The 27,928-nt window shown below is 45.6% G+C and overlaps 1 protein-coding gene and 1 long non-coding RNA gene across 7 annotated transcripts in view; one reads left to right on the top strand and one right to left on the bottom strand.

Moving 5' to 3' along the window:
* Nucleotides 1–27,928, top strand: part of smg1 (SMG1 nonsense mediated mRNA decay associated PI3K related kinase) — a 65,090-nt gene that overhangs the window by 7,154 nt on the left and 30,008 nt on the right. For 4 of the 6 annotated variants that reach the window (XM_085157041.1, XM_085157039.1, XM_085157036.1 and 1 more), the window contains 25 exons: nucleotides 476–601; nucleotides 701–773; nucleotides 4,093–4,190; nucleotides 4,585–4,758; nucleotides 5,345–5,566; nucleotides 5,981–6,082; nucleotides 6,388–6,666; nucleotides 8,080–8,210; nucleotides 11,456–11,617; nucleotides 11,771–11,889; nucleotides 11,975–12,062; nucleotides 12,178–12,279; nucleotides 13,143–13,283; nucleotides 14,525–14,751; nucleotides 14,893–15,092; nucleotides 15,481–15,642; nucleotides 17,275–17,429; nucleotides 17,520–17,653; nucleotides 17,839–18,150; nucleotides 18,401–18,542; nucleotides 21,800–21,950; nucleotides 22,174–22,294; nucleotides 22,698–22,946; nucleotides 25,958–26,112; nucleotides 26,749–26,884. In XM_085157041.1, the coding sequence (XP_085013167.1) occupies nucleotides 476–601; nucleotides 701–773; nucleotides 4,093–4,190; nucleotides 4,585–4,758; nucleotides 5,345–5,566; nucleotides 5,981–6,082; nucleotides 6,388–6,666; nucleotides 8,080–8,210; nucleotides 11,456–11,617; nucleotides 11,771–11,889; nucleotides 11,975–12,062; nucleotides 12,178–12,279; nucleotides 13,143–13,283; nucleotides 14,525–14,751; nucleotides 14,893–15,092; nucleotides 15,481–15,642; nucleotides 17,275–17,429; nucleotides 17,520–17,653; nucleotides 17,839–18,150; nucleotides 18,401–18,542; nucleotides 21,800–21,950; nucleotides 22,174–22,294; nucleotides 22,698–22,946; nucleotides 25,958–26,112; nucleotides 26,749–26,884 (3,961 nt within the window). The remainder of the gene's footprint in view (nucleotides 1–475; nucleotides 602–700; nucleotides 774–4,092; nucleotides 4,191–4,584; nucleotides 4,759–5,344; nucleotides 5,567–5,980; nucleotides 6,083–6,387; nucleotides 6,667–8,079; nucleotides 8,211–11,455; nucleotides 11,618–11,770; nucleotides 11,890–11,974; nucleotides 12,063–12,177; nucleotides 12,280–13,142; nucleotides 13,284–14,524; nucleotides 14,752–14,892; nucleotides 15,093–15,480; nucleotides 15,643–17,274; nucleotides 17,430–17,519; nucleotides 17,654–17,838; nucleotides 18,151–18,400; nucleotides 18,543–21,799; nucleotides 21,951–22,173; nucleotides 22,295–22,697; nucleotides 22,947–25,957; nucleotides 26,113–26,748; nucleotides 26,885–27,928) is intronic. The other 2 variants (XM_085157040.1, XM_085157037.1) reach the window with 1 other exon arrangement.
* Nucleotides 13,336–27,928, bottom strand: part of LOC146520819 (uncharacterized) — a 447,384-nt gene continuing 432,791 nt past the window's right edge. Inside the window, exon 2 of the long non-coding RNA XR_014873729.1 lies at nucleotides 13,336–14,349. This is a non-coding gene — a long non-coding RNA (uncharacterized LOC146520819). The remainder of the gene's footprint in view (nucleotides 14,350–27,928) is intronic.

Here is a 27,928-nt window from a genome sequence, read left to right as displayed (position 1 = left end):
TACAGACATCCAGGGCCAGTCAGCCTGCATTTATACTACTAATGATGATGATGATGATGATGTAGGTGTGAGAACCCTTATGTTACATGCCTGTGTATACTAGTGCTGGAACAGCAGAGGGTTGTACAGGCTTAATCTGTTAAACTATTCACAGCACCTGCACTGAAATCCACAGCATGCATAAGGTTGGTTGCTGTTAGCCATGCTAGTGGGTGTTGTTTTCAGTCAGTTTGAATTAAGAGCTGCAGTTTAGTTTGACAGTAGCTACAGTAACAATCTTCAGAGAGCTGTGCAGTGTTGTTGCATATAAACACATGTTCTACCTCGGGTGTTTATTATATTTTGGTCCATTTGTAACCAGTTGCCACATCATTCATATCATTTCACATCACATAGACGTGTATAGCAATGTTATTGCAGACGATGCAAAGCCCTGCAGAGACGTACAGTAGATGGGGCCTGCTGTGTGTTTCAGATGGTGATGAGCAATCTGCAGTCCATCCTTGAAAACGTGGACACTCCAGAGCTGCTTTGTCAGAGTGTCAAATGCATTCTTCAGGTGGCACACTGCTACCCACACGTCTTCAGCACCAACTTCAGGGTGAGTATTGTTCCATGGCTGAGACCAACAGGTGAACTTCAGATCACAGCATCTCTGATCTTTCCAGCCACCGTCCTGATGTCTTCTGTTGTCTCACAGGACACTGTGGACATCCTGGTGGGTTGGCACATTGACCACACACAGAAGCAGACACTCACCCAACAAGTCTCAGGTCAGTAAGCGCATGTTAGCGGGCAGTACGTCTGCAGCTGTTTGACATCAGCAGGCTTATTTATAACCCAGTGGGAAGGAAGAGCATTGAAAAGGCAACATGTTCACACATTTTCCCACCATTGGGACTCCTCCTGCCTCACACACTGAAACACCGAGCAGTGGGTTTTACCCCCTTTTCACATCTAGTTTAGATTCTATTGCAGCTGTTTAAATGTAAGGACCAAGTGTGCTACTTGGCCTGGATTAAAAAAAGAAGGCAAATATTCAGAGACGAGAAATTACAGCCTTAATGTTTGTGTTCATGGACACATTAAGAAGGAAAGCTACTCCCAGTGATACTGTACATACAGGGCCAGTGTCACTGATACTAACCCTGAGCTATGTAGAGGAGAGCTGTGTGTTTTGATTTGCAAAGTGAATGCATCGTTAGTACTCAGGAGTTTATTCGTGTGGTGTTACCCAGCCTGAGACCAAGTACTGTTTCTCAGCAGCCTCAGTGCAGTAAACATTACAGTTTAAACAGACTGTAATGAACTGCAACAATAGTTATGGATAAATAACATTAAGTTCTATGTGTACATAACAAAAATGACTGTTAACACAGAAGGATTATTATATTCAGATTTAAATTAGGGCTGCCACAAACGATTATTTTAGCGATTAGTCGACTAATCAGATCATCATCCACTGTACTAAAACGTACAGCTTATTGCACCAGCAGCATCTGCTCTTATATAACTATCATTAGCTTACAGCTTTAAGTGTTTCAGGTATGTGCTAACTAAAAATAAAGACAAGATGATAGTTTATTAAATTTTAATGAAATTTGCAGATTGTTTCGGTGAAGTTTAATAAACTCCTTGCTATCTAAAATATAACAGGACACTGGAGTAAATTCTCCAGCATCTCACACTTCTGATAATCAGCTGTCTGCTTGACATTTATTCAGCTGTGTAAAAACTATAACTTTAATCTCAGCCAAACCGATTTACTCAGGAACAAATAAAATATTGAAAAAAGCCAAACAATAACATTTTTAAGTTATCTAAGTGACTTATATATCATGTTTAACCTGAGTAGCGAAAGACGGCGGTGGGTTTGAAAACGATTTGCCGGGAGTCCGGTGTTCTCACGGCTCTAGTTAGCCTAGCCCCCGGCTAGCTATCGAGCTAGTGGCTAACAGACGTCTCCGAAAACGTCGGAGCGCTTTTGAAAATATGTGGTGTCTTGATAAACTGAGCAGATATTTGAGGTTTACACAGCTACATTCTCGCCTGAAAATATGTTAAACGTTTATTTTGTGACCCAGAAAGATTAATAAGAGTAATATTAAAACTAACTAGCTGCCGCCATTGTTGGAAACTGAGCTGGGCTGCGCTATGAATTCTGGGACACAGCTTCTTCTTCTTCGGGGTTTAACGGCAGCTGGCATCCTTGTACATGCAGTGCTGCCATCTTCTGTTTCAGTCTGTTATTACACTCTTAAATCCTACTACTTGTTCCTGCTTCTTTTGTGATCTTACAAAGCTTCAAACGACGCGTCGACTATTAAATCAGTCGTCGATGATTTTGATAGTCGACGTAATCATGACAGCCCTAATTTAGATATATATATTTTTCTGCTACTTCCAGGAAAATGTTTTCTTTTCTCTTTTTTAATGAATTATGTAAATTAAAATAAGATGTATACACAATCTAAACTAATTTATAAGAAATGTACCTTTACTCTGTCTTCATGGAGGCTCGAGGTTAATTTTCTTCAGGTCAGTTTTTCCAAGTGAAGGTTTCAATGGTGATCACAGAAACACATTGTCTTTAACTGAACCTCAGCTGTGTGGGCCTGATGTTGTCAGACTTTTTATTCATAAGCTGCTCCTAAATATGTTTGCATTGCAGCTCTGCTTTTAGTTGCAAATGTGGGTGAAACATTTACAGTGTTGAACACAGCAGCATGCTTTAGTGCTCTGCGTAAAATGATCAGAGACTGTTTTTATCATTAACTCGATGAGTGCAGACCTGTTTTGCTGCTGACTCACGGCTCCATCAGCAGTAACATCAAAGGATTCAGCAAAGCTCTCCAACCTTACAAATGGATGTTAAGAAACTTATAAAAAATATATTTGAATAAAAGAGATTTGTTATTGGCACACCTGTGAGATAAAACAAGGTCGCCAGTCCTGCTGCCACCACTGCAGGAATATCACGAGTGATATTTAGACTTGGATTATTATAATAGTGTTTTAATACACATCAGTGGGAAAACACTTAGGCTACGTTCACACTGCAGGTCTTAATGCTCAACTCCGATTTTCTTGTCTGCTCGTTCACACTACAAATAAAATGTGACAGCAAACGCGCTCTAGTGTGAACGCTCAAAGCGGCCGCATGCGCTAAAGAAGACGCCACACACGACGCGCTCTGTTTAGACCCAGAGCAACAGTATGTTTGACTGATGACCTTAATATAAAGACTTCGGACTTCACGTTTCCCAATTTTTGCTTTAAGTTATTTTGTTATTTACATAATAATGTAAATAACCTAATAATGATCCTTATTGCTGTTTTAGAGGAGCGCTGCTTCAAAGGATAGTTGCAGATTTCTGTCAGAATCTGCAGATTATACAGAACAAATAAAATGTTCACGTTTCTCCAACGTTGTCTTCCCAACAGTTTCACTGGATGGACAGGAAGCGTTCGCGATGTCTTCTCCGGCGCTGATAATCGCCGTCTGTCTTGTGTCAGTGACGTAAAAGACGGATTTAATGCGACTTGACCATCAAACAGCAGCTTTCTAAAACATCAGATATGTATCGGATTCAGGACCACATACGAAAGTGACCCAGATCGGATTTGAAAATATCAGATTTGTGCCGTTCACACTGTCACATCATGATCGGATATGGGTCACATAGGGTCAAAAAAATCGGATTTGATGCGCTTTCGCCTGCAGTGTGAACGCAGCCTTAGACTTGTGCAAAATGCAGCAGCCACACGCCCCGTCTCTCCAGCCCTCGTGAGTTTACACTGGCTGTTTACTGTAAGAAGTGCTGAGAATTGATTTTAAGATTAAAATCCTTCATGGCCCAGAGTAGTATTAAACTCGACAGTTTGTTCTTTTTATTCATTTTTCATGAATAAAACAGTTAAAAATGTACATGCTGTATATTCTCTCACTGATTCTCCCGGCACGTTTTGAAGGAGCGGTGAGTAACGCGTTTGCATGGGTGGGTAACGCGTTTGGATGGGTGGGTTGATGTGCAAACATAAATACAGTTCAGCTCGTTTACCTGCAGCTCTGCTCTCCCTGTCTGTGCTTAGCCTGGTTACAGAGCCTGGAGCAGTTTTGGGTGGCCGACCTGACCTTCTCCACCACGTTGCTGGGACAGTTCTTGGAGGATATGGAAGCATATGCCGAGGTGACGTCACCGAGCCTCTCAGCCAGTTATACTTATTTAGAAGGTGCAGTGACGAGAAGCAGCCAGCTACCTGCAGAGTTTAACCTGGCCCGTGTCCCAGGTGCTCTCTGTGTCACCTGTAAGCTGCTCCCTCCCTGGGAGTTCAGTCTGACCACTTGTGCTCACTCTTCACTCTGTAGATCAGCTAGATTTAAGTCACTAGACTTCACTGCACCCTATACTGTTCAGTAGGCTTTATTTAAATGTGCAACAAGCTGGAGCCAGTGTGTCTGGGTCCAGTTTATGCTCAGACTGGAAACCCTCAAACATCCTTGATGGTATAAAATTGGATTCTCTCACCAGATAATAAAGATTAAATATGTTTGTCTCTTTGCTGACTCTTTGCTCTCTTTAGGATCTGAGCCACGTGGTCTCAGGAGAGGTGCTCGATGAAGATATCCCCCCTCCCTCAGTGTCGTTGCCCAAGTTGGCAGCCCTGCTGAGAGTTTTCAGCACAGTGGTCCGCAGCATCGGAGAGCGATTCAGCCCTTTCAGAGGACCTCCTATCACTGAAGTCTATGTGACAGACGTAAGAGCCGCACCTCTGAGAGCACTCACTGTGGATCGCAGTTTGGAAATAACTTACTGTTAAAATGTGTTGAGAACATTGTGTTCACATCTTCCAGGTTTCCTTTGATGAAGATCTTAAATACACACTATATTTACCACAGTGTTATTTTCCAGTAGTATTTAGTTTGTTCTAAGAAAGCCTGAGGAGCAGCTCGCCAATAAGACGGTCCTCTGAAGTGTGCACGGCGTGCTGTGGTAGTTGGATGATGACAGATTTGACACAGATATTGATTTTAGCCACAACAAGCAGAAACTCAGAGTTTAGTGCACCTTCTTTTACATAACTCAGAGTAGCTGAGCCTCGTGGACATTTAGGTTCATTCTTTTGTTTCTGCACATTAAACTTTTCTCACGTGTGAATTTGACCGTTAAAAGAAAGATGCAGATTTGTAGCGAGGCAGTTAAGCCAAAATATTTCTTTACATTTCAAATTGGTTACAAAATGTTTCTGTGGCCTCTAAGACGTTTTATTATTACAGTCTGTGACGTTCGCAGTCTGGGCTTCATCACGTTAGTCACTGTTCTGTTTCCTGATCTTTCCAAAGGTTCTTAACCGGGTTCTGGCCTGCGTGACTGTGGCGAAGCAGGTGCAGTTCTCCGAGGCCGTTCTCACTGCAGGGAATGAGTGCGTGGGTGTGCTGCTGGCCAGCGTGGAGCCCTGTGGGCAGCTGATGGAGGCTGTCCTTGCCTACGGTCTAGACCAGCTGGACTGCTGCCAGGCCTGTGGCTCAGACTACAACCTGGCAGTGCTCAATCTCCTCACTCTGGTACAGTCACCTAACGGCTTATATATACTCATAGAATAAGATCATTAGTATGCTCACAGCCTGACTGACAAAGTCTAATGAACCCTGCACTGATATTTCATGCTGTAGTTTGACCTGTTACGATTATAATTGCGATGAGCTGATTGCAGCTTTCTTACAGTCTGTGTTGTAGATACCAGTTTTTGTCCTTTTCTGCACTAAACATTGTGACTTCCTGTAACAGCCCCCTGTCCCCCCCATTTAAGACTCTGTAAGACTCTGTGGCAGTTACCAGTCTGGCTGTCGAGTGCTGTAAATTGTCCAATTGTGATAAACCTTCGATTAAAGTTAAATCTGGGACTGCTACAGCAGTTAGCTAGCCTGACTTTGACGTTGTGTGAGGAATTTGTTAATGAAGGTCGTGTTGCCTTTCAGATTGTAGACCAGGTCAACACCAAGCTGCCCGTGTCCTTTGTAGAGAAGCTGTTGGCACCAGACTCCCAGCTGCTGAAGCTTCGCTTTCATCAAGAGAAAGAGGTTTGGCTTCACTCAGTGTTCCTGCACCACCTTCATGGGCTCGGCATATACTTTACACATTTAATCCAAGGCCGCTCCAGTCTGCATACTGAACCCAAGTGGCTCGCTAATGCTAAAGGCCTTCACCTTAGAAAGAAGCTAAGATTCTACCAAGAAGAACATGTTGTATTTATATCAGAGCAGGAGCATGAAGTTCAGTTCAGACTCGGTGTGTTCTTGGCTCATTTGTAGGTTGGTGAGTGAAGATAATTTGAACATTTCCTCTGTTGATGAGTGTAATCCCTGTCCATGTGCCCCCTGCACAGGTCATGTCAGCTGTGCACGGCGTGTACCAGGCGCTGCTGAGCCTGAAAAACATCCCAACACTGGAGGCAGCTTATAAAATGGTGCTGGGCGAGATGGCGTGTGGTCTCAACAGCTTGATGGAGACGTTGGGTCCCCTGAAACCAGGGACCCTCTGCCCTAATATCCAGCACCCTGCTTTTGCTCCCCTCACCCTACCGCCGGAAAAAGCCCAGTTCACCATCATCTTCAACCTCAGCACCTTCACCACCATTGGCAACACCAAGAATTCTCTGATTGGGGTGAGCCGTTGTCTGTTGTTAATGTCGCAGTCCTTCCTTTGATGTGACTGGTTCATATGAACTTTACACTCATTAATATCTGAAGATATGTTCCTGTAGCGCATTTTGGGACATGCATCATTGCTGGGTTCAGTCTGTTAAACCTGCGTCACTCAGCGTGACAGCCATGCTGATATTCCTCACAGTTTCATTCTGTCACACTCACAAGATTAACACAGTGTGTCACAGTGGGGCAGCACGGTGGTTAGCACTGTTGCTGCACAGCAAGAAGGTCCTGAGTTCAATTCCACCATCAGGTCTTTCTGTGTGGAGTTTGCATGTTCTCCCCGTGTTTGCGTGGGTTCCCTCCGGGTACTCCGGCTTCCTCCCACCATCCAAAGACATGCAGCTTGTGGGGATAGGTTAATTGGTTAATCCAAATTACCCACAGGTGTGAATGTGAGTGTGAATGGTTGTCTGTCCCTGTGTGTTGGCCCTGCCACAGACTGGCGACCTGTCCAGGGTGTACCCCGCCTCTCACCCTATGACAGCTGGGATAGGCTCCAGCGCCCCCCGCGAACCTGAAAAGGAGAAGCTGAAGCGGATGGATGGATGATGTCACAGTACTGCAGATAGGAGGCCAACAATGTATTTTTGCCTGTCTGTCAGAGTTGTTGTCTGAAGGCCAAAAAATGCCCAAAAGATTTACTTTCCCCAGTGGATCATTATAGCAAATCCAATAACGGACCACTTGATAGTCATATTTTATTTATTTAGTTTATTAGTATTTTTATTTTGACTTATCAAAATTATAACGGACTAGATGGAAAAGAAGAAAGAGAGAAAGTGGGCAAACAGTTAAACAGAAGGGGAGAGAGAAACAACAGTGAGACCAGTGAAACCACAGCAACAACCAATATATGCATAAATAACAGCCCTGCCCAGGACATGAAGCAGGCATGGAGGACACCCGGGCCCCAGAGGCCCCCCAGGAGGACCACAGCAGGGACGAGGAGCCTGAGATGTTGTAAGACAGGTGGAGTGTAGCACCTGACCTGAAGTATGCAAGCATACAAGCATACAAGCATGCATTCCCACCCTCAGGCACACATACATACAAATACTCTCACACTCACACAACATGGAGACACACAGGAACGCACACAGTACACAATCACACCCCCCACACACACACTGTACTTCAGGATCCAGGCACCAACAACCCCAGAGGGGCTTGGTTTACCACGACCACTTTATTCTTCCTCAGCCAATCAGCAGCGCTCGTGCAATTGTTTCACATGTTTTTAAGATTGCACCTCTTCAAACGTATGACCCAGCACTTCGATGTTGTTTGCACCGCCACAAGATTCAGTCCACGGTCTGTGTCTGCATCTTCTTGTGGTTCATTGGTGGTTTTCTGTGTGTTTTATCCAGATGTGGGCCTTGTCGCCGACCGTCTTTGCTCTTCTAAGTCACAATTTGATGCTGGTCCACTCTGAGTTGGCTGTCTACTACCCTGCTATCCAGTACACCGTACTCTACTCCCTGTACTCCCACTGCACCAGGTAATACACCCACATGTCCGCTGCAGCATTCTCCGTTATGCAGACATGCACTACAAAAGGGACGGGCCGCCCTCTGAATCTTTTTATTCAGGTGTTTTCAGTCCACTTGCAACAGGTGTATAAATCAAGCAGACATGCGGCGTGCCTTTATGCACACTTGTGAAAGAACATCCTTTTCTCAGGCTCGGTGCTGTAACAGGACGCCACCGTTACAAGTCCTTTTACCAAAATTCTTCCCTTCTAGATCTTCCACCACCTGTAGCTGCTGTTATTATAAGTAGAAGCAGTTGTTTCGCTGATTGCTACTCACCGTCATAGTAATGCTGAATTAGAGCCGTTAGTTAGCCGTAGTATGAGATATCACGCCCCCACGTGTCCTGGCTGAAGGAAGCTTTGTTCATGCCTTTAAGACCCACCTGCACATCACAATCACCCCTCAGTTCTTACACCTCACTGAGTTGGGCTGCTCCTAGTTAGGTCGGCTTAACTGTCCGTGTTGGTGTTAGCCTCCACCGTGCAGTTAGTGCGCAGTGGTTAGTGCTGCCTGCACTGTTCACCCGTCCTCAGAGGTTCAGTTTCTCTTTGCACGACAGCAAACACTACGATGTCTGCCCATCTGTCTGGGGTTTGTCCACACTAGGAGAACACTGACGGAGCCCGAAGCCTGTGCGTTTTGTCTGCAGCTCCGGTACTCGACCCTGGAAAGACAGGCCCCAGCTTTGTCCTAGTCCGAACACCAGGAGTGTCTGGTGGATGCCCCTGCATTTAGCTGGGCTGACCACATGGAATATGTTGATGGGTTAGCTGAAGATGAGCTGGAACCAGGCAGGAACGCTAACGGTCAGGAAGATGATGCTGTGTTGGGCATCGGCTTGGACGTTCATGGTTTTTCGGATGATGAGCAGGAGAGCCCGCGTCGGCCCAGTGTGCTGCCGCTGCTCCGCTGACCGCCACGATGACAGCGCTTTGTTTCCCTCCTCAACGCGGTCAGAATTGTCACGGATTACATCCGTCGTGCGTCCTGCTGTGCCGCACTCTCCCTGGGCAGAGGGATGGTGCAGAGGCACCCAAACAGTTACAGATATACCTGTTCATTAGAATATCCCCTTTGCTGTTCTAGTGTTAAGTCTTCTGGAGGAGGAGTAAAATGCCCCCAAAAACCACTGACTTGTCTGTCTGAAAAGGGAAGATCATTTCGTTTCGTAGCTCTCTGCATCGTCTGAACGATGTGGCTGTTCTAAAAAATTGTTGCTACAGAAGAATGCCATTTAAGAAAATCCAAACAACTCCTTGGTGGCAGAGCCCCTGGGGTGGATGAGGTCCGCCCCGAGTTCCTGAAGGCTCTGGATGTTGTAAGGCTGTCTTGGTTGACACGTCTCTGCAATGTTGCGTGGGGATCAGGGGCAGTACCCCTGGACTGGCAGACCGGGGTGGTGGTTCCCATCTTTAAGAAGGGAGACCGGAGGGTGTGTTCCAACTACAGGGGGATCACACTCCTCAGCCTCCCCGGGAAAGTCTATGCCAGGGTGCTGGAAAGGAGAGTTCGTCCGCTAGTCGAACCTCAGATGCAGGAGGAACAATGCGGTTTTCGTCCCAGTCGTGGAACACTGGACCAGTTCTTTATCCTCTCGAGGATACTTGAGGGTGCATGGGAGTTTGCCCAACCAGTCTACATGTGTTTTGTAGACTTGGAGAAGGCATTCGAGGGGGGGGGGTGTCCTGTGGTCCTGTGGGGGGGGGTGCTCCGGGAGTATGGGGTGTCTGGCCCATTGCTACGGGCCATTCGATCCCTATACAACCGTTGCAAGAGCTTGGTTCGCATTGCCGGCAATAAGTCGGACTCGTTCCCGGTGGGTGATGGGCTCCGCCAGGGCTGCCCTTTGTCACCGGTTCTGTTCATAATTTTTATGGACAGGATTTCTAGGCGCAGCCAAGTGGTGGAGGGCTTTCGCTTTGGTGGTCTCAGAATCTCATCTCTGATTTTTGCAGATGATGTGGTTCTGTTGGCTTCATCGGGTGAGGGCCTCCAGCTCGCACTGGAACGGTTCGCAGCCGAGTGTGAAGCGGTGGGAATGAGGATCAGCACCTCCAAATCTGAGGCCATGGTTCTCAGCTGGAAAAGGGTGGAGTGCCCACTCCGGGTCGGGGACGAGACCCTGTCCTAAGTGGAGGAGTTCAAGTATCTCGGGGTCTTGTTCGCGAGTGATGGGAGAAGGGAGCAGGTGATCGACGGACGGATTGGGGCTGCAGCTGCAGTGATGCAGACGCTGCACCGGTCCATCGTGGTGAAGAGGGAGCTGAGTGTAAAAGTGAAGCTCTCAATTTACCGGTCGATCTACGTCCCTACCCTCACCTATGGCCACGAGCTGTGGGTAGTGACCGAAAGAACGAGATCATGAATACAAGCGGCGGAAATGAGCTTCCTCCGAAGGGTGGCTGGCCTCTCCCTTAGAGATAGGAGGGGAGGGAGGGGCTCAGGGTAGAGCCGCTGCTGCTCCACATCGAAAGGAGTCAGCTGAGGTGGTTCGGGCATCTGACGAGGATGCCTCCTGGGCGCCTCCTGGGTGAGGTGTTCTGGGCATGCCCCACCGGGAGGAGGCCCCGGGGCAGACCCAGGACACGCTGGAGAGATTATATCTCTCGGCTGGCCTGGGAACGCATTGGTGTTCCCCTGGATGAGCTGGAGGAGGTGGCGGGGAAGAGGGGGGTCTGGGCTTCTCTGCTTGGGCTGCTGCCCCCGTGACCCGGCCCCCGCATAAGCGGAATAAAATGGATGGATGAATGTCCCTCAGGTGCAGCGTCCTACCTGTTCAGACCGACTGGTTTCTTGGCTGTGACCCAGGTTTGGTGTGGACGTCTACTGTGGCAGTTTAGGCTTCAGCTGTGGTGGGCCTGTGTCGTCATACGCCCACCCTTCAAGTTAAAGCGTTGAAATGTTACCACATTGGAGGACACGCAGCAGATGTCCACGTGGTCGTCATGGGACATTCTAACAGTAACAGTGGAAACCCAAACCTGATTAAGATTATAGGGGTGGTGTTGTAAAACTAGCTGAATGAAGAAAATCAAGTTTGTCTCTGTCACTGAAGATAAATGAGTGAACTCTAACAACAAATTGTGGAGGACATAGAGATGTGTGAAGCTTTGGCTCCCAGACCAAACTGAAAGGACGGTTCGTGTCTCTCGATGCTTCTGTTTTATGGCTGCTTCTCTAATCAGATGACCTCCTCTGTCTCTGTTTGCAGGCACGATCACTTCATCTCATCCAGCTTGTCGTCGTCTTCTCCCTCCCTGTTTGATGGTGCTGTCATCAGCACTGTAACCACGGCAACTAAGAAGCATTTCAGCACACTGCTGAGTCTTCTCGGAGGTCTGCTGTCCCGGGAGCATCTTTACCCTGAGGCCAGGTTCTCTCCCCCCACACAGCTCAGTGTTTTATCACTAAATGTTCACTGTTTAGCTAAATAACTCATTAGCTGTCTAACGATGACTGTAAACCAGATTCAGCATATGAAACATGTTGGATACAGCTATTTAACAGTCTTATGTTGGTATGTTAGGAAACTGCTTCTCACCTGGGCTCAGGAGATCTCTCTGCTGATGAAGAAGTCAGACACCTACAGCCCGCTCTTCTCCCTGCCCTCCTTCAACAAGTTCTGCAGAGGGATTCTGGCTAACGGTGAGAATAAACTGCAGAATTGTGCCTTACTCAGGTTTCACCACTGAGCAGGATGTTTAATGCTGTCCTCGTTTTCTGTGGACAGCTCTGAATGAAGATCAGAGTATCTGCCTCCAGACCTGCCACACTCTACAGGTCCTTTCTTCATCGCTGTCTACTGAGCTGCTGCAGAGGTGAACGGCTTGCTTCTGACCTGCACGTATATGGAAACATGATGCCTAATGTTTGTTCTCCTGTATTAAAGCCTCTGTGTGTGTGTCTGTGTGTTGGGGGTTGGGGGTGTCTTAGGTGTACAGATGTGTGCAGAGTGCAGTTGGTCCACTCGGCCATGAGGGTGAGGCAAGCTTATGGTAAACTTCTCAGGACAATCCCTCTTGATGTGGCTCTGAGGTAAGACTTGCTGCACAGCTGTACTCCTGCAAACGTGATTTGATATATACATCGTTAACGTGTTGTTGTTAGCAGTGGATGTCTTTCTGATTGCTATTGTATTAATATAGAGGCATCACCCAGCATCTGATAGACTAACGAGCTCCACAGTCTTGTTCTTGACGTCGGTTCATACTCAGTAGGATGAAATGTTTTGGATAATTCACCTTTGGGATGAAAGCTGTGGTATTGGCCACACAGCAGAATTTATCCATCTCTGTGACCACTACAAAACACCACGTTCAGACTTGGGCCAGCGATGAAGCATTTGGTGCTATAGCAGCTGTTGGCTCCTGGCTACACAGAGCCTAAACTCTCTGAGCTCCACTTTAATGAAAGGCAGTCAATAAGCCTGCTGTTACTTTGGCTCATTTCCCTGTAATAGTAGAGTGTGGGTGTGGCTAATGATTAGCTAAGGTTGTACCTGTCTGAACAATAAGTGGTCCTGGTTAATAACTACAGACGACTACTTATACAGAGTTATTACTGAGCCTTGAGTTGAGTCTAACTACAACCGGCAGGTCCCGATTCATTAACCAGCTGCTCGGCTAAAGCTGTCTCACAGCTGATGTGAGTGCAGGTTGTTGCATCCTGCCTGACTGCCATTTGTCAAATAAATTAAATAGTTTTGATTAAACGTATGAAAGGGAGCTCAGTTGTTTAACCAATCTGTACATCTATGACTATCAGAGCTGCACACTCACAAACGTCACTGCTTTTCATCAGCACTCATAGTTAGGGGACAGTTGGTGTTAGATTTGAACCCCAGTTGTGGAGATCGGATGCATGTTCTCAACATATGCGTGTATTTTGCCTGTTCACAGTAACCACAGCCATCCTGAAATGAGGAAGATCTCTCTGGCCATTCGCCACCACATGAGCCATGCTCCAAGCAGCACTTTCCACCCCCAGGACTTCAGCGACCTTATTAGCTTCATCCTATATGGCGTCCTGCACCGTGGAGGGTAATGGCACAGTGACAGCTGCACAGAACTCTGAGAATGTCTTTTGTTTTACAGTCTCGTGGTCATTTTTGATTTTTGGTAGTCGTGCTGTGGGTTTACACTAGGGCTGCCACAAACGATTATTTTGATAGTCGACTAATCAGATCATCATCCATTGGACATAAAACATACAGCTTATTGCACCAGCAGCATCTGCTCTTATATAACTATCATTAGCTTACAGCTTTAAGTGTTTAAGGTCTGTGCTAACTAAAAATAAAGACAAGATGATAGTTTATTAAATTTGAATGAAATTTGCAGATTGTTTCGGTGAAGTTTAATAAACTCCTTGCTATCTAAAATATAACAGGACACCGGAGTAAATTCTCGAGCATCTCACACTTCTGATAATCAGCTGTCTGCTTGATGTTTATTCAGCTGTGTAAAAACTATAACTTTAATCTCAGCCAAACCGATTTACTCAGGAACAAATAAAATACTGAAAAAAGCCAAACAATAACATTTTAAGTTATCTAAGTGACTTATATATCATGTTTAACCTGAGTAGCGAAAGACGGCGGTGGGTTTGAAAACGATTAGCCGGGAGTCCGGTGTTCTCACGGCTCTAGTTAGCCTAGCCCCCGGCTAGCTATCGAGCTAGTGGCTAACAGACGTCTCCGAAAACGTCGGAGTGCTTTTGAAAATATGTGGTGTCCTGATAAACTGAGCAGATATTTGAGGTTTACACAGCTACATTCTCGCCTGAAAATATGTTAAACGTTTATTTTGTGACCCAGAAAGAATAATAAGAGTAATATTAAAACTAACTAGCTGCCGCCATTGTTGGAAACTGAGCTGGGCTGCGCTATGAATTCTGGGACACAGCTTCTTCTTCTTCGGGGTTTAACGGCAGCTGGCATCCTTGTACATGCAGTGCTGCCATCTTCTGTTTCAATCCGTTATTACACTCTTAAATCCTACTACTTATTCCTGTGTCTTTCAGGATCTTACAAAGCTTCAAACGACACGTCGACTATTAAATCAGTCGTCGACGATTTTAATAGTCGACGTAATCGTGACTAGTCGACTAATCGTGGCAGCCCTAGTTTACACAGATGTGTGTATCATGACGATTTAGAGTCAACTATAGTGAGAGATTCATGTCAGGTCTGTGTGATGTCAGGGAAATCTGTGATGCACGCTTGGTTTTATGGATGATGGGACTTGTGATGAATGAAGGTGGTCATATCCTGTATCTACAGCAAGGACTCGTGGCTGGAGCGCCTGTACTACAGCTGCCAACGCCTTGAGAAACAGGATGGCCGTGGAAGTACTGATGGTAGCAAGCCAGACGTGGTGACACGGGCACTGCTGAAAACAGAGGTGTTGCTATGGCAGTGGGCAGTGTGGGAGGCTGCACAGTTCACTGTGTTATCCAAACTCCGAACACCTTTGGGTCGAGCTCAGGACACCTTCCAGACCATTGAAGGTAAAGTGAAGAGTTCATGTGACTGCATTCACAGTAATTGTCATTTACTTTCAAGATCTTTTTTGTAACCTCCAGAAGAGGTTTCTCAGATACGTACAGGTACTGCTGGTAAAGAAATAAAACTGGTCTGCTGTGTTGCAGGTATGATCCGGAGCTTGGCTGCACAGAGTCTGAACCCCGAGCAGGATGTTGGAGCTTGGGCGGGCAGTGGAAGTGACAGTGATGGTCACCACTTAAATCAGCTCCGCCTCACTTTGCTGCTTCAGTACCTGGAGAACCTGGAGAAGCTCATGTACAACGCCTACGAGGGCTGCGCTAATGCTCTGACGGCTCCACCAAAGGTGCGCAAAGACAAACTCCGCTGCACTTGGCTCGAAAATTAAATAGTTTAACATTTTGACACTAAAGGAGATGATAGAGCCTCAGAGTTTTATCATTACTACAAGTGTCCTTGAATTTTGTGATAAAGGAAAAAGATACTGAGTCACAGTTTGTCAGTAATTTATAAGTGCAAATAAAATGTATGAAGGGCGTTTTTAATCTTTTGTCTCCAGGGAGTGATTGAAGCTGCTAACCCTTACACATAGCCTCCTCTATAATGTCACATAATAAAATTGAAACAACTATTTTCTATCTGGGATTTAGTGTCCTGGATCGATTGACAATTGATTGATTAATAATCAGTCGCTCGTATAAATGATCACGCATGCCCTTTTCGACGCTTCTCAGGGAATTCGGACTTTCTTCTACACGAACCGTCAGACGTGCCAGGACTGGCTGACGAGGATCCGCTTGGCACTGATGAGAGTTGGTCTTCTGTCTGGACAGCCAGCAGTAACTATTCGCCATGGGTTTGATCTGCTTGCAGAGATTAAAAACAGTGGCACTCAGGTCTGTGTTAGTAGAGTAGCCTCTGTGTATTTATGTATTAGATGTAGTAGAGATGTATGTACAGTGAAAATATTCATATTACTTCACTTGTTTGTCATGTTACAGTAATCAGCACTGAATGTAGTACACAGTGCTGTCAGAGGCTTAGGATGCTAGCCACTGGATTTAACTAGCTAAGGTCACCACGCTGCACAACCCTTCTCCTCAGTTTCACTGACCATCTTCCTGTTTGCTGATGACATATTTAACATCTGAGAAATCTAACATAGCGTTCTACCTTAACCCTTTAAAGCCGGTCAGAGCAGCACGCTCTGTTTTGCGTAACTATTTTTAAATCCCGGTAGCTCTGCAACCACGTGAGCTAGCGCAATAATTTTTTTTGCATATGAAACCGGAGGAGTTGTACTTACATCTTATGTCATCAGCTTGTCCTCGGTCACAGTTTCCTTCCACATGTAGCTTTGCAAAAACTGCATAAAAAGCACTTGCAGCAACAAAAACATAATATTCCAGAAACACGCTTTGATCCGATCAGCTGTTTGTAACACTTCCTATGCTGGAATAGACGTCAGAGCGAACTATCGCATGTCCTCCATGACCTGCCCGAAACAGGAAGTGACGTCATTTTCGCGGAAATGTAGTTTTTTACCATCAGGGCCTCATGAGCCTATACTGGTGTTTTTAAAAGTTATGTTTGACTTTATGACTTTCTGTGTGGTTTCTGGGATGCTTAGGACTCATATTGCACTGCTGGAAATAGTTTATTTTGATGCATTTGCTGCTTTTTTGCAAATTTGCATTATAATATTTATTTTCGTTTTTCCTGCAGTGTATAAAAATTGGTGTATTTCAAAAATAAAACTATGAAGACACTTAAAATAAATTTCCTGTGGTGGGAAACTATTTTGTGCAACTTTTTTGTATTTACAGTTTTGAGGGATAAGCCTCTTAAATTTCTCTAACTAGAAATATATGTTAAAAAAACAAAAACAATTTTCAATTTTTTTGTAGTTTATTGCACTTTTTTGCAATTTATGTAATTACTATGCACTTAATGCAGACATATTATTAAAATTTAGGCTGTAATGGTTGTATTGATGTATAGCAACTTGAAATGCTCCCAAAAATGGCTCCACAGCATGTAAACATATAATATAAGCTCTGGCGGACTTGGTTCTATGGAAGGTCTTAAAGGGTTAAACTGCCAGCTCAGCTAGAGTTAACCAAAAGGAACCCTTTGACCTGACCCTTTGGTCATGTCTGGAGGAAACCAGGTACCGCTTATTACCTGGTCAATACCATACCATCGTCCAACGGCACACAAACCAAGATAACAAGAGAGTCCCAGCCAGAGTCCAAACTTGATCTGAACTGAACAGATGTGACAATGGCCGTGCACCGAGGTTCTGCATAGAACAACGGGAGGAACTGCCCAAAAATGAGCGTGCCGAGAGGCTGTAACATGACAAAATGTGGAACAAGTGAAGTGCTGTGAATAAGTGCTCCAGTAATTCTGTTTGTCTGTGCAAAGAGTGTTAGATTAGGCGGTGTATCATTTGACCATCCTACAAATACTGTGGTAATAAATAGAGTCGTCTGTCTGGGTGACCTGTGGTTCTGTGGACTTTAAAGGGTCCAGAGCTGGAGGTGCCCGTGGTGTTGCTTGTGGAGGCTCTGCTGGAGTTGCACTGTCCCGAGGCCATCCAGGGCTTGGCAAGTTGGAGCGCCTCAACTTCAGGCAAGAGTATGGGCTGGTTGTCATCGGTGGCGCTGCAGGCCGAGGGACGGTAAGGACGGGCACGCTAACCAATCATCCTCATGGTTCACACTCATGTAGTTTCATTGCTGTAATCAACTGTGCATGTTTGTATGTGCAGGTTTGAGAAAGCAGCCCAGGAGTATCAAGACCAGCTGTCTGCAGTCACAGGGATGGACTGCAGCATCAAAGGCGCTGACTCCTTCATGCTCAAACTGTCCAGCAACACAAGCAGTCCAAAGCACTGTAGCAATGGTAACTATCCATGTCCCCTTAGATCGCAGCATGTTTATCTGTTCAGCTTTCTGCTCCTGTAGCACAGCTGTGAGGCACGCTGCAGGTCGGCTGTGGATCACCTGACTCTTAATGTGTGTTTTCTGATGCTTTCTTTGTTTTTTCAGTTTCACTGATGCTATGATGCTTGGTGTAATTTTCAACAGGTGACAGCAGGAAGACGGTGTTACTGAAGTCGAACGAGTGCTCTCCAGAGGTGCTGAACTTCCTGGCCAACAAAGCCTGTCAGTGTTATGTGGCACTTTGTGACTGGGCTTCTGTGAAGGAGTGGCAGGCCACTGTCAGCACCCTCAAACAGAACTCCACCAATCCAGTCAGCATCAACCTGAAGACAGATTTCAATTACATCCATGCTTTGAGTCACTTTGAGGAGGGCGATCTAGCAGAATGTGGGCTTCAACTGGAGCTGCTGCCCGGAGAGGATTACACCGCTCTTTCTGGCAGTAAGGACAAACTTGGTAAGTGTCCTTACATCCCCGAGTCTTAACCGAGTTGTGCGTTTGCAGTAAAACTGGTACAATGTATTTTTCCCAGAGTGTAATGTAGGATTTTCACAGTAATACCACAAGTATCTGCTAAAAGGCTCGGGACATTTTGAATCTGTGACCTTGACCTCAAGGTCAGCTTTCCTGAAAGTCAGATTTCTACCATGGGATCCATCTGCTGGTGGCTGCTGGTATTTCTAACTCTCTTTGTGCTCAAATGTAGATCTGAAAAGGCTCCTGCCCTCAATGAGTCCAGATCCAACCGAGCTGCAGAGAGCTATCGAGGTGCAGCTCCTTCGCAGCGCCGTAAGTGCAATGACCAAAGTCAGCGAGCAGCAGGATCAGAGAGCAGCACCGAACTCAGAGTGAGTTTATTTTTATGGGTCAATCATTGTCAGATGCTTTACCATCTCTGATTTCAGGGGGGAACCCCATTAGGGTAATGAAACCCTTCTTAATAGGAAAACTGCCACATTTGAGCTTTTTCCATTGTTCAGTTTGCTCAGAAAGTGTTTTTGTGATGAAGTCGGGCGTTTCAAGCCTTTTCTGACCATTTTCTGATGACTGTATCTGGAGACCTAAATAAGCTGTTAATCCCACAGTGAAATGAAGTCACAGCAGCAAACACACAACAGACAACCGAGCAGCCACATAAGACAAAGCATAGAAACAGAGATATAAAGAGATGATTATTGAGATATAAATACAAACCTAAATATTATTATAAAGGGACACACGTGTTACACTGTTTCTGGGATGTTATCAGTGTGCAGGCATACGTCGTTTTCTACATACAAGAAGTGCAGTGATCGAATCCCAGATTGTAGCCAGACATCAAACGTTAGAACATTTTCTTTTTGTTTGACAAACCAAACATCCCACAATCAAAAGTCCACAAGCCACTGCTGCACTGAGACTGTTTCGTACGCAGGCAAAAGAAGTCCACTGTCCAAACTTGAAAGTTGCGTTTTTATGGTTTATTCATCCAGTTTGGCAATAACAAGATCCTTTTTTTTTTTGTTACCTCCTGCTGCTTCTCCTGCTCTGGTAAAAAACCATAGGCCCACCCCAGTGCATGCTGGTCCTCTACCAGTCTCTTTATTTATAGAAACAAAATGGCCCTACAGCTCTTCCTGACTAATTTAACAAAGTAACATCAAACAAACTTTGAAACAAAATATTAACCAACAAATAAACTTGTAAATAAACCCCAAAATATAAGTAAACTAACAACAAACTTTAACTAATTTCAAAATAATAAAAAATAAGAACAAATAGCTCCAACAGTTATTAATAATAATAATTATAATAATAATAATGGATTGCATTTATAAAGCGCTTTTCGGGGCCCTCAAAGCACTTCACAATACCACTATTCATTCACTCTCACATTCACACACTGGTGGAGGCAGCTACAGGTGTAGCCACAGCTGCCCTGGGGCAGACTGACAGAAGCGAGGCTGCCATATCGCACCATCGGCCCCTCTGGCCAACACCAGTAGGCAGTAGGTGAAGTGTCTTGCCCAAGGACACAACGACCGAGACTGTCCAAGCCGGGGCTCGAACCGGCAACCTTCAGATTACAAGACGAACTGCCAACTCTTGAGCCACGATCGCCCCCTATTGGTGCAGATAACCACAACCCAGTAAGATTAAAGGCTCTTCTAAACTGATTCCAAGTTTTAACTGCATGAATTACACCTGGGTCGAGTATACAGTCTGAGACTGATGTTTGAAAGGAGGCTACAGGGGAGGTGTGCACAACTCAAGCTCCTTCCAGTGACTACCAACTGGGGCTGACGGTGTCCCTCTTCACCCAGAACAATAATATTAATACTCTAACATTTACTACCCAATAATATATATAATATGAATGCGTTTTTACGTATCTTTGGCTGCTTTTTATTCCATATGAATGTTGATTTCTGGCTATTACGACTGGACAAGACAGGTTTTGTTAAAAAATGGGGACACTTAAAGAAATTTAGGATGCAAACACATGTTGATAGTTGTTTGTTCCTCCTAAAGTCAGAGGCTCTGTCTTTAGAAGAACCACTGATGATAGCAGAGGTTAACATCCGTAACATCTCGTGTTACCCATAGACCTAAACTTGGGTTTTCTGTGGCTAATCTTGAACGAGTTGGATCCAATTTGACCCTCGCATGCAGGAGGGCGGGGCCTTAACTCACCTTTTTGAATATTAACTTCATAACCAGATATTTCTCCAAACGTTTAAAGTAACAACAACAAACGAGGGTCTGATGTAAACAACTCGTCATCTGTATGAAGAGAGACTTTGTGCTCTGACCTGCTGGATCCCTTTAATAACGTTCATAATTTAATAAAAAATGAACTGAATCCGTGACAGAGGGCAGCTGTAGCACCTGCTGGGAACAAGTCGATGCTATGGCAGACAGCCGAACCTCCACAGCAGAGGCGTGTCAACCAAGGCAGCCCTGCAGCATCCAGGACCATAAAGAACTCATCCACCCCAACAGCCCAACTGACCTCACCCCTAATGATCAGCAAGTAGCCTCGTCCACAGACTCTGCTCCAACTATTCCCTCCACTGCCTCCAGTTAAAGGCAGCATCACCCCATCCACACTATTTACACTGTGTGAGTAGAGCATTGCTTTTAGTCACCTGATAATTTGCCAGAATTGCTCAGAGTCCGACCAAAAGTCTTGTGTTGAACTGAACTTCTTCCACACCCAAGGTTGGGAAGGAAGATCCTGTGGACTGGCCGTCTGTCAGACAGGGCACCGATCTAGGTCTTGCAGTTTCGTCAAGTTTCCCAGTAGAACAATGGAATCAGTTCTAGGAAAACTCTGTCATTCGCTGCATACTTCCAGTCAGGTGGTCGGGAACCTTTCCCTGACCTGAAGCAGCAGGGAACCAAAGTCCAGCCAAACCCGTGCTGCCTGTCCAGCCCCGCCTCCAAGGTGTAACGACTCTGCGCTGTAGTGCACACTTCTTTCATCCAGGCCAACACGTTTGTTCCCAGCATTGAGCGCACACGGTTTACTGAACATTGGTTTTGTTGCTTAATATACATTTTTTTGTGTTAATTAATTAATTAATTAGGTTCTTCCGTCAGCAGCAGCAGCAGGTTTACACTCGACTGACAGAATGAGGTCATATAGTAACAATCAGGCTTGGCAAACACTGATGTGTGTGTAGGTACGGCAGGTGTTGCTGGAATAAACTGATGTGGTTTCCTTCAGAGATCAGTGCGGCTACTTTTTCATTGCTCTGATGCAAACTTCTGTTAATTTGCATGACAATGAAAACTGAGACGTTTTAAACCTCTAGATAAACGAGAGCATGTTTAGCAGCACGTCCAAGGTAGGAGGGAGAGACTGACAGCAACAGACTGTCGTCTGTGCTCGTGTGAAAGAACTCGTTAGGCTGAAAGGTTTAAGAGTGTAAATCCCATCTATCCTTGGTATGTTCAGTCCACTTCCTGCCCCCACGTGGATGTGGGGTGGCTGATTCTGTAAAGTGAGACAGCAGAAAACGGTCTCGTCTGTTTTCTTCCCAAATGTTAATGTTTAAATGTGTTATTTTTAGCACAGTGCCGTTTTCAGACTGGTAACAAATCGTGTGATGTGATGTTGCAGTACGTTGGTGCGCTGCTTGAAGCAGACCGGACGGATCTGCTTGGGTCCCCTCCGCCTGTCGACCCTCACCCTCTCTGAGACCCTGCCCACGTTTCCCACCCTGCAGCTCCACTCCACTGCCACCCTGGAGAATGCTCTGACTGGACAAGAGGTTCATGAATAAATTCATTTCATTAGCATCAAAAACGACTTTACAGTTGTTTAGTGTCAGTTTGGCACACACACACACACACACACACACACACACACACACACACACTTTCTAGGTTCTGGTTGCCTTTCATAAGTAGCGTTAACTTCAGACGAAGCTGCAATGAGCACCAGCTTGTCCAGTTTAAAGACACGTGGCTCATCTTCACCTTTGCTCTTCACAGGACTGTGTGATTCCTCTGTGCAGTGAGGCTCTGAACTCGTGTAAGCAGCAGGATGCCCAGCTGTTCCTTCATGCCCTCAGATACAGCACATTTCAGAGACAACTCCTCCACAAACTTAAGGGTAACCATCGAGTCCTGTTGTTTCTGAGAGAATAATCACACCTCACTTTTATTTCAGCAGCATCGAAGAAGAAAAAACTATTTAATTTATGCGTGCTTCATAAATTGTCAGAACAGTTCTTCCAAGAAAGAAATGAAGCCACTTTGTGTCTCTGAGGGTTAACCCAGGTGTGCAGTGGTTGGATGATCGGTCAGTCTGCCCAGCTGGTACCTCAGCTCGTCCCCAAAATAGCCTGAGCTTGGATTGGAGACCTGACGTTACTTTACAAAGTCCCAAATGCAGCTTTGTGCTGCAGACGTACTTCTTGCTGGGCTGATCACTGTGCTGCATAGACAAAGGATGGAAACATGCTGGATGTGTTTGTCCATGTAAACCTCTAACATTTCTCCTCATTCTTGCCTAGGTTACTCCTCCTCCACTGATAGCCACCTGATGGAGCTTTGTCTGACTGCTGTCAAATTTGCCCGTAAAAAAGGCAACATTACACTGGCCTCTCGCCTGCTCAGACAGTTCAGTGACACACAAACACAAGAAGAAGAGCAGGAAGAGCACCTGTGCAAGGCCTTCAGGCGTCTTAATCTTGAAGGCACCCTGGGGGAGAAATGGGGACCAGAGGTGGAGATAGAAAAAGCCAAAGTCCTGAGAGCTGCAGGTGAGGAAACATCTACTTTATTCTACCTTACTCTCCATTGGGTGGGAGAAAAGGACCTGTTCACCTCGAAGCTCTGTGAATGCACACACATGCCTTCAAACTCATGGGTCCCCACAAGTATAGTAAATGACCAATTTTTGGTCCCCATGAAGATGTTAATACCTGTCTGCATACACACACACACACACACACACACACACACACACACACACACACACACACACACACACTCACACACTCCAAACCCAGGAAGACCCAACAAAACAATTAAAATCAATGTAATATGATGAAAAACCCTTACTGGAATCAGTGAGGTGATTATTTAGAAACAGCTGGGAGATCTGGCTCCAAGAAGCACCTTTGCCGAACTTTGTGCTTAAAAATAAACTGAGGTTTTGGTTCCTGTAGCGGCGGCGCTCCGTCTCTATTTCACTCTTCTGTACCAGCTTTAGGAGTCAGTCCGGCAACATGCATTTGAAACGCGAGCAAGTCCAGGTACTTTTCTTGCAAAAAAGATGTTTATTGAAACTTTTAATTTACATGGCAAGACTCGGTCAAAAAACTGTTGCTTCCAGCTTATCCGACTCCCCAACTACATAATTACAGTGTGCCGGAAGCCCAAAATACTAAAAAGCGCATTAGAATGTCGCACTTTTATATTCTATACCTTTAACAAAACAGTATTCTTAACATCAAACATGTATATTTCTCCTCTAATCATTTTACCAATAAAATTAACCTTTAATTGGCTCTTACAGTTCCTGAACAGCTGATTTCGTTCATCCATATAAATGCACAGACTGGACACAAGGTATCCAGCTGCTGCTGTTCCTCTGAGATGAAAGATGGCGGCTAAAAGGCGCCGGTTCTACGCGGGGATTAAGCCGCATATTGATGTTCGTATGTTGTGGGAGAACTGAATGCACTGATGCTCTTGGAGAGCTTCTCTCCTACACGCTTGACCAAACAGGCATTTGTGTTTCCTCTGACCACTTTGCCACAGATAGCATGTTGGCGCCCTCTTGTGGTCACGTGTGTAAGACATGCTGTCCCGGTGCCCGTTACCTCCGTGACAAGTGAGCGAGGTGTCTGCATGGTCACAGCCATGGAAACGCGACTCTGCGGGCTGATCGCCGACAGCATTGCTCTGTTTTACAAAACGTGACAGCGCTGTGGGCAAACTGCACGTGACGGGACAGTTTAATACAGCGTGCATGAAGAAGTGCTTGGAAAACAACACGGAAAACTTTGCATCGTTTCCCTCTGGTGGCTATGGTAACATCCACCCAAAGACTGCTTCCCAGCCGTGGAGTCTTGAGCCCCTGCACCTGATCTACTTTAGGGATCCTGAAACGGTGCCACAGTTTCAAAGCCTCAGCGTCTCTCTTTTCTCCTCACATCTCATCTGCATCTTTATCTGTTCTTCTGACGACTGCACCGGAGACATTGATCTTGTCAACGAGGAACTCCGTGACCAGGGCTGTGAAGGAGTTCCTCTTTTTCCTTAGTTGTGAGGTTGGTGAGCCTGAGCCAGCGTGCTGCTCCTGGAGAAGCACCAGGCCTGTGGCTCTCCCAGTAGCCACTAATTTGTGGAGGCAGAGGACGTGGTCAGTGAAGATGCAGATTTCTTCTCACACACTGGCGTCTGGTTTAGCTGTCATGTCCTCTTCTAGCTCAGCTTGGTCAGTCATTAGCATAGAGGAGGTGCTTTGTAGCACTTATCAGTAAGGAAGCGGCCTTCCTTCCAGGCGAGGGACGGGGCTATGAAGACGAAGACGACTTTGGGTAAATGATAGATTAAGCTGCGTGCTTACACATATCTCGCATGTCGAAATCCAGGGGAGACGCCATTGCAGGTTTATCAACCTAGCTGGTAGCTGAGTGCTTTGCAGCCCAGCTGATGCCAGCCAGGGAATTGGAGTCCACCTCCTTGTTGTCAGGCAGCAGGAACTGAGTCGGCCAACTCCTCTTCATTCTCGTTAAAATCTCCTCCCATATGAACTCCAGCAGGGGAGAAACCCTCACATCCTCCATGTGGCTCCAACAGGAAAGTGTTAGTGATGGTCTGTGGGTCTCATCTGCACAGCTCACGCCTGGTGGTGCAGCCAGATCCTCGGGTATCTCCATTTCACCTTGCTCTGCAGCAGCCACCTGACAGGTTAGCCTGGTGAGCTACCCCACTGTGGAGCAGCTTGTGTGGACAAGCCACACAGTGGATACGATCACGAGTGGATCTCAAGGCAGTCTGAGCATGCGATAAACCTATGCATGCTCCACACGGGCATCTCAACCTGAAGTCTTTTTGCATCAAGGATGCAGTTCTCTAGCTTCCCATCTTCACTGTAGCTCCTCTGAACAAGTGCGTGACTCTGTGGTATAATTCTCAGCCTTGAAAAGCAGAAAACTTGGAAGCTGGATAGAAAAGTGAGTCTCACTAATTTAGAAGACCATCATGTAGCCTGGAAGAAGAGTTTGCTGCTCTCTCAGTAAGAGAGAAGAAATTACTCATAACCTTCTCATGAATGTAAAGTTATGCACAGCTACTTTGAACAGCATTTATATCAAACACTTTCCTCCAGTTGGATTTTACAGAGATGAGTTTGCTCGTGTGTGCGCTCAGTCATCAGCTGGTTCTCTTTGCTGCAGGAAGCCAACAGACCTGACCTGGGGTCTGTTGGCTTCCTCTGTCCTTGCTGCTAGCAGCTGGAAGCAGTAATAATGATAATGATGGTAAATGATGAATAATTACAAGTAATAAATCATTAATTAGTTATCAATACATCAGAAAAGCAGACAGTGGCCCTGTAGTTACAACAGATTAGCAGAATAATTTAAAAAGCACAGTTTGACATCTTATAAAACAAATATGGACGTTTCTCTGCACAACAAGTCCCCGTCCAGCTGTTCAGCAGTAAGGCCACTGAAATGTGACAGAGATCCTATTTTACAGAAGCCCAGGTGTGCAGAGCATTGATGGTCCTGAGGCTGTTTTCTAAGTGGTTGTTTCTCAGCAGGTCAGTCGCTGACAGCCATGGAGATGCTGAGCAAAGCTGCTCTGTCTTATTGCCATTTGGGGAAGAACGAAGGCGCCGCCTGCCGCTCGCTGCTGACACTCTGCAAATGGTTGCTGGCCGACTGGAAGGACATGACGCCTCAGCTCAAACAGGTTTCCTGCTTTTTGGAATATTTGGTGATGATAATCACGTATGCAAAGAGCTGTGCCCAACATGAAAGCAGTAAAGTTAGTCGAACACGAGAACATTAAATGTAAGAATCGGACCAATGATGGGAACCAACCCTGTAACCTGCTTTGGCTCAGCTGATATTTGTCCTGATTAAGAGAAGCAACGTTTCCTCTGTTACTGTTTCAAGTGTAAGTGAAAGCTGACCCAGGTCTGTGTTAAACAGCCACATATGCAGACCTACTGTGGAGACACAGCTTGTGGTGGAGCTGATTGTCTCTGACGTGTCCAGGTTGCTCCCCTGATCACTTTATTCAGTGCACTCCATCTCCAGCATTGTGAAGGTTGTGTTCAGTGTTGGTGCAGGCGATCTAGGGTGGACAGGTGCTGCATATAGCATAAGGAAAATGAAAAGCCCAGGTTGTAATCCTCCATGGAGTCATGTGCTGCCCCCCCCCCTTTCTTTATTGTCCTGTTAAAGATATTTAACCAAAACATAAAAAATAGGGTAAAGGACTTCTTGAAGCATCGTTGACACATTTTAGAAAAGAATAAAATATGTCTAATATAGCAGATGTGATATTTAAAATGCTGATTTCAGGCTGTTTATGTTTTTGTAGGTGGTAAAGAAATCTGCAGCAGTGAACTCGTGCAGCGCTGTGGGCAGCATGTCGGCTCTGAGCAGGAACATCGCTGCTCTGCTGGAGCTCCCCCTGGAGGATCAGGCCATCCCATCAGTCACCGCTGAGATATCAGGTACCAGTGGAAGCTGATGTATCCACACAGGACATCTCTGTCTTAACTCTAAATCAATAACGTCTCAATAATGCAGAGTTGGGATGTACCACTTTAATTTCCCAGTCTGCCCAGTGTGGACACGCCTTCTCGTTTAATGGTTTTTCTTTATTGTTACGACTTTCTACACTGAAGACATAAAATATATGAAGCAGCATATATGGAATCATGTAACAAACTTGATAAATAACTCTAAATGTATTTTAGATTCCTCAAAGTAGCAGCTGTTTGCTTTGCTGACAGAGCTGCAAACTCTTCTCTCAGCTTCATGATGTCGTCTCCTGACATGGTTTCAGCTCACAGGTGAGCCTGTCAGGGTTCATTGGTGGTGACACTGTTGGGGATTTATTCAATCCTGCAGACGCACGCCATCCCATCGTTTAAATTCCAACAGGACAATGAGCCCAAACACACCTCCGGGCTTTCTGACCAAGAAGGAGAGATGGAGGCTGACCAGACTGCCTGGCCTCCACAGTCACCTAAACTCAGTGGAGATGGTTTGGGATGAGATGGAGCGCAGAGTGAAGGCAAAGGACCAACAAGTGCTCAGCATCTCTGAACTCCTTCAAGACTGTTGGAAACCATTTCAGGAGACGACCTCGTGAAGCTCATGGAGACGCCGAGAGAGCGAAGCAGGAGTCAAAGCAAAGGCTGTTTGAAGGATCTGAAATATAAACATGTTTGGAGTTATTTCACACGTTTTTGTTTACCACATATTTCCACGTGTTCATTCATAGTTTTGATGCCTTCAGTGAGAATCTACAACGTCTTATATGTTTGATATTCCCATGTGAAGCCTTTGAATTAACTTCCTGTTTTAACAAAAAGCATTAAATGAGACGGTGTGTCTGAACTTGTGACAGGTGTACGTCTGTATTAACCTGACACTCTGTCCTCGTATGTCGGCAGTACATGTTGGCTTTTCTGCTCATGATAAACACTTAAAATCTTCAAACTAAAAAACACTGAATAGTTTTGTTACTTTCTTTTCAAACATAGTTCTCA

The sequence above is a fragment of the Neolamprologus multifasciatus genome, chromosome 4, assembly GCF_963576455.1.
Source record: "Neolamprologus multifasciatus chromosome 4, fNeoMul1.2, whole genome shotgun sequence".
Classification (NCBI taxonomy): domain Eukaryota; kingdom Metazoa; phylum Chordata; class Actinopteri; order Cichliformes; family Cichlidae; genus Neolamprologus; species Neolamprologus multifasciatus.
This window is presented reverse-complemented; position numbering and strand designations above follow the sequence as displayed.